This window comes from Sardina pilchardus, chromosome 6 (assembly GCF_963854185.1).
Source record: "Sardina pilchardus chromosome 6, fSarPil1.1, whole genome shotgun sequence".
Classification (NCBI taxonomy): Eukaryota; Metazoa; Chordata; class Actinopteri; order Clupeiformes; family Clupeidae; genus Sardina; species Sardina pilchardus.
The window spans coordinates 23,477,213-23,483,384 of NC_084999.1; the positions used below are offsets into that span (position 1 = coordinate 23,477,213).

General features: G+C 40.5%; 2 protein-coding genes across 2 annotated transcripts in view; one reads left to right on the forward strand and one right to left on the reverse strand.

Moving 5' to 3' along the window:
- trim46a (tripartite motif containing 46a) overlaps positions 1–136 on the reverse strand; it is a 22,093-nt gene extending 21,957 nt beyond the window's left edge. The window contains exon 1 of the mRNA XM_062539137.1: positions 77–136. Within this exon, the coding sequence (XP_062395121.1) occupies positions 77–136 (60 nt within the window). The remainder of the gene's footprint in view (positions 1–76) is intronic.
- Positions 137–818: 682 nt separating this feature from the next.
- Positions 819–4,192, forward strand: krtcap2 (keratinocyte associated protein 2). Its single transcript, XM_062539138.1, has 5 exons — positions 819–943; positions 1,592–1,746; positions 2,389–2,452; positions 2,988–3,054; positions 3,771–4,192. The coding sequence occupies exons 1-5, from the start codon at positions 940–942 to the stop codon at positions 3,892–3,894; spliced, it is 414 nt and encodes a 137-aa protein (XP_062395122.1). The 5' UTR covers positions 819–939; the 3' UTR covers positions 3,895–4,192.
- Positions 4,193–6,172: the final 1,980 nt, after the last annotated feature.

Here is a 6,172-nt window from a genome sequence, read left to right on the forward strand (position 1 = left end):
GATAACCAACAAATGTAAAGGCTAATTATACCCAACAAGTGATCAGAATATGTAGGTCAAGTATTATCACACTTACGCTGACGCGAACCAGAGCATCCATGATGGAGGTAAATGTGTGGAGATCCTGATCTGCCATTGCTGGATCCAACCGTTTCTTTTAAGGATTTATTACAAAATAATACACAATACAGGCAGCAAGCCTAGCGACTGACACATAGGCCTATTTTAATCTATTTTTTTCCGTAGAAAATAAATGGCGTAGAAATAATCAAGGTACGCTATGCGCGCATCACACCTGTACTGTCGCTCGTTAGCGCGTGCCATTACTTACAATGGAAGAGGGTTACTAGAGGGAAAAACACGGCAAAACACGGTCTTGTTCGCCCTCTAAAATGTTCAGCCGTATCCGTTATGTGACAGCATGATGCTGCTTGAATGGATCCAGCTTCAATGGCTAATGTGAGCAAAGCAATCGAGCTCGGTCCCCTGACTCGTCTTATACAGAATTCAATAAACCAGTCATGGAGAGCATGCGCGAAGGAACCTGCAGAGAGAAATGGATCCAAGTTCGCATGGTTCGTGGACAAAATACAAGGCTATTTTATCTGCATTTTATAAACTATTGCACATTCGTAATTTAGCCTTCGAGTAATCATATGCTGCAGATTATGCATGCACATCCAACAATTCATTCCATACCCCTGCATCCCCTCTAGCCTATCAGATAAACCCCATCAATTTGAGGCTGTAGACTACACAAAGGAGGCTGTCAGGTTTGAACCGCTTCACTTTAAACACCAGGTGGCGGTAGTGGTTTTTAGAGATATTGCTACTGCCACGATTACTTCGCGTTGGTGTTCACCACATCATCGCTTCACGGAACCTTTCCTGCCTAGAGCTCCATTTGAATCATTTTCATTTGCTTTTAAAACGCGAATTATGGGTATGTACATTCGTGCATTTGGGGTATATAGATAAGGGTTCAGTAATTAGCTGTTGGTTGTGCTATTTGGTAAGATGCTTTATTTAGGTTTAATCTTTGATTTAACTTTAGCCATCAACTAACGTTAGTTAGCAATCCAAGCTAATGTAACGTCATTGGCTTGTTCTCTGTCATTTACAGTTTGGGCATACCGAATGGGCATAAATAGAGTTTTCTCTTGGTTTCTTATGTCAGTATACGATATGCAGGCACGTTAGTTAAGTAATCGTTGACGTTAGTTTGCACTGCGAACTGCAATGCAAGAGCTTGCCCTACAGAAAACGTTATAACCAACATGATATCAGTGATATTCTGTCCCAATTAATGTTGATAAAGCCCAATGTTTGCTCATAGGAACACTAGAGATACACTCTGACCGCAACAGATAATATTTTATTAGCTAAAGGTAACCTAGTATGTCTTGTTTCCTTCGGGGCATGTTTCTAGACGGATTTTTTGGAAGTCGTACACTGACGTGGCCCTAACATCCTCAAACCGAAAGAAGCGAAATAAGTCAAATGCACCAGTAGAGGGCAACTTGTATCTTGTGTGGTAGTGACAATAATATATTATCTCTGTTTTACTCTCGTTCCTTATGCTGTGTTGTAGCGGTAAATACAGGGACATCTCTGGTGCTGTCCAGCCTGCTGTCGGTGCTGGTATTCGCCGGTATGCAGATGTTCAGTCGTCAGCTGTGCTCCACAGAGTGGCTGACCATCCTCGGCGGGTTCCTGGGCTCTGTGCTTTTTGTCTGCTCTCTCACTGTATCCTTTAAACACAACCCTGACCAATAACCATTCTTTAGAGTGGGAACATATAAATGCATGGGCTTATCCAGGTAACTTCAAGAGTGATCAACACTGGTCTCCAAAAGGACACTGGATGGTTTCAGACGTGATGTGTTCTGTAGGAATCAGTTGTTACTCCTACAATTGACTGGATAAGCCAGTAATATTGTTGTAATATTCTATATCTGAACTCATTATTTCCAAAAGAGGATATACAAACCCCTTTTTGCTGTATTACTGTAGTGGTTAGAACTTTGCTGGGGCAGTATTCTGCACGATACAGTCAGGTTATTTGTTTAATTTTGCTGCAGCCCAAACATACTGCAAGTGTTTAAAAAGAAATTCATGTTTATTAGAGGCAGATGTCTGTGGGCTGAACTGAAGAGAATTATACACAATGATTATTTTGCCACATGCACTCTGGAAGTTGTGTAAGACTTCTCAATCTTTCTTTATTTCATCAATGTTGGAGCCAAACTGTTATTTATGATACAAGGTTGAAATATAGGGGAAAAAAAGTATTTCTGTTTGTTTGCATAAAACTATGAATAGATTATGAATGGTAGGTAAAACATAAATCACTGTCAGAGAGCATATCCTCTTTAACGTTTAACTCAGGCTTTCAATAACCTGGAGAACCTGGTCTTTGGAAAGGGCTTCCAGGCCAAGATCTTCCCAGAAAGTGAGTGTGCATTTCACAGATTTTTATTCTGATAATAAAATGCTGATAATTAGGTCCATTCGCCAGCGCAAACCTTTTCCAGGTGATTTTCCTTTTGTATCCAAGATGACTGAAATAACACTTTGAATAGTTACATTTTCACCAATCAATAGTTACAGCTCACATTTTCACCTATCACACTGTTCACTTTTGCACTACCACTCTTGCACATACTCTACCATAGTACCTTAACATGTTCAAGACATCAAATGGTCAGTCCATACCACACCTGTGCAATCAATTCACATGCCCCTTTAAGTTTGTACATTTCTGTGATTGATTTTAGTTACAGTATGTAAGAGATATGTGTGTTTGTTGTGGTATGCTTGTATAAGCCACTGGATGCCTAAAATTCCCCTCTGGATGAATAAAGTATCTATCTATCTACAGTATTTATCTATCTATTTCTAGATACTGGCTGATTGCAACATTGTTTTGTATTTCTTTACTCTCTTTTGTTCTCTTTCGCTGACCTTTTTCTCTGTTGACCCAACAGTTACTCTGTGCCTGTCACTGGCTCTGTTTGCCTCTGCGCTGGTGCATCGGGTCTGTGTGACCACATGGTGAGTTAACTTTTCTCTACAGATGCCTCCTACACTAACAGGCAGGCTACCCCTGGCATGTTAGACCAGCCTAAAACTGCTGTTTACACTCTGTGAACGGGTTGTTTCAGTTATGATCCTGGTGGAGCCTGCCTGTCAGTCTGGCTGGCACCAAATCACTTGGCTTGAGTAATCTGTGGTTATGATTATTTCCTTGGATTCTGCACAGGGAGAGTCAACAGACGGATCTGCCAGAGCAAATTAAAATGCACTCTTAGATACATCCCTAGACTATACTACACTAGCATTTGTCAGACCCATCACTTATCCTCATGGCCTGCATCACATCCCCTGTAGTGATACCAGTATGTCATATAAGGAGATGGCGACTGAAACACGTTTCACTCTTCAACCTAATGTAGCACTGGCAGTGATTGAATGTGCACAACTAAGGGAATCCTTAGGATATTTCGAGACCTTCAAAACAAGGATCACATGTTCTAACACAACAACAAGGGTCTCTGTTTGGTTATGCCACTGTGCACATTCTTTTCTGCAGTTGAAGGAAAGTGATTCTCACTGCCTTGCTTGATTTCACCATTTCGAAGTGTTCTGTGGAGCAGGCCTAATGTGTGTTGTTGGATCATTAGTGTTGATTGATTTATGCACTGGCACTAACTGCAAATATTTGTTTTTCTTCTTTTCTTTTTTTCTCTTCACTCCTTCCCTCTCTTCAGCCTGATCTTCTCTCTCTTCTCACTTTACTACATCAACAAAGTCTCAGCCGCTCTCTACCAGGCTGCCGTTCCCACGACAACTCCCGCCAAAGTCACCGGCAGCAAGGGCAAGAGGAAGAATTAAAGCACTGAGATTGTCATCAGCTGGTTGTCCAATCAGCATTCAGACCCAGCCGAGGAAAGATGACCGATGAAAACTCCCCACCTCAGAGCAGTGGCAGAGCATCACAGTCAGCAGTTGGTCTGACCCTTACTGTACATGACGTCCTAAGTGATAACTACATTCCAGTGCTCAGACATCTGAAAACTGCTACTGCAAGGTCTCGTTGAATATGTTGCTGAGATTTATGGGTTTATGTTTGGTTGTGATCATTTTTTTGTTTACTCATGAAGCAGATTTGTAATTAAAACACTGAAAAATGTTACTGGGTATGTTATTTTATTCATCTTTAAGAGATTGTAGAAATCCATGCCGGATCCATTATTATAGACATAAGCTGCGTTCGGAACGTCTACTTACTCACTTTACAGTGCAATATAGTGAATAACCACTAGTTATTAAGTATAGATTGCAATATTAGTGGATATTTTGAATGCAACTCTAGTGTTTGTAACTGAATGACTGTCTTTGAGCCACTTTACTTATACTACTGAATGTACTCAAAACCTCTCATTGTTTCCCAGTTCTTAGTTGTCCCATCTTCAAATTCAAAGTTGTTTTATTGGCATGACTGTATAGGGACAGTGTTGCCAAATGTATTGTTACATACAATGTAACATACAAGATCAGATGACCAGAAGAGAAAAACAAAAACAGAAAATACATAAAGAATGGTGGGTACATCAGTGTGAGCTAGACATTTCTAGATCTAGAATTTACAGCAGTAAAGGGGTGTGTGTGTGTGTGTGTGTTTGTGTGTGTGTGTGTATCAACTTAATTTCATCTTCATCATTTCATTTTCATCTTATCGTCTTCATTTCTCTTATGAGCACAATAGACGGCTTTAGTTTGCCTTCACTGGTCTGTATAGCCAGTGGGCTCTAGTGTCATCATGAGACCAGTATCCTTGGTAACAGCTTCTGGGTGCTCTCTCTGAGCCTTTCACAATGGCTGAAGCATGCAACTTAATTACCCCCAACTTACACTGGACGTTTATGAGGAACAAAGAATGTCAGGGAAACAACTGTTTGCTAGATTACACACAGGAATCAAATGTCTTAAAAACATAATAGACTGAAAATGAACACTGGTGGTAAGATCATGTGGCAACTTTTTGCAGGCAAGGTGAGTTGTGGTGGAGGACAGTACAACTCAGATCAAACTCCCATGAGTTTTTTTGCAAATCCTGGTTTTGTTAGTACACCTACAGTATGGCTCCTAACCTAAGACATCTACAAGAGCCTTGAGCAGGGAAATGAACTAACCTTATGCATATCTAATGCATAAATAAAAGTCACTTTAGTAGTGTTAGTTGTGCCCAAAACAATTAACATGTTTGTTTTGACACAGGCAAGTTTGAATAGCAATTGCAAGCAATCCTTTAAACTTGTACTTGCCTTAGGAAACACATATTTATTATATGTACATGTCATACCAACAACATACCAGTATGTTTAATGATGAGAATACCATGAATATGCAATGCTTACTATTTCATACAGATTGATATAGCCTAATCACACAGCTATATTGCACAGATAAAGATTTGTTGTGAGCATGTGGGTATAATGAAAGGAATGAACACACTTTTTTCTGTCTATAGCACTCTTTTCTTCCTCTCTCTCTCTTTCTCACTTCTTGTTTTTAATTCGGAGTATGGCGGAAGCCTTGCCTTGTTCATGAAGTCCTGGTCTGCTGAGGATCTACTGGTTCTGATGGGCCTGCTGAGAGCTGCACTGGTGTCAGCAGATGTCACGGTCAACTATAGCACTAAAATGCAATATCTCTCAGATATAGAAGTTTATTACTATAAACCCTTTGAAATATGACGATTAACATGAATATGTGAGTTACCAGACAGCCAAGTTTTAAACAGTTGGACAAAGGGGAATTACCTTTATTCATTTTTTGGCAGGTGACCACACCAGCTCTTGGGGCTGAATAATGTGTGGTGCCAGAGCATACACTGAGAGCATCCCTGTAGTGTACATGAATGAACATGTGCCTGCCCCAACAGACAGACTATGTGTGTGTAAGTGTGTAAGAATGCAAACAACCAGTGACCATTAACCTCACAAAGAACACACAGCAGGAAAACCAACTCTGTTCACTGTGGCAATGAGGGCCACACCCTGAGAAAAGTGAAGGTTGAGCAGGGTTTACGTAGTCCACATGATAAGCACACACCTCACCTTCTTGGAAACATTCCAGAATCTCTGTAGTCCTTTTCCATCAGATTTTC

Bases quoted from the DNA above. Each gene is read 5' to 3' on its own strand.
- krtcap2 (XM_062539138.1), top strand. The intron at 2,453-2,987 runs GTGAGTGTGCAT...TTGACCCAACAG, and splicing joins GGCCAAGATCTTCCCAGAAA to TTACTCTGTGCCTGTCACTG. The intron at 3,055-3,770 runs GTGAGTTAACTT...CCCTCTCTTCAG, and splicing joins CGGGTCTGTGTGACCACATG to CCTGATCTTCTCTCTCTTCT.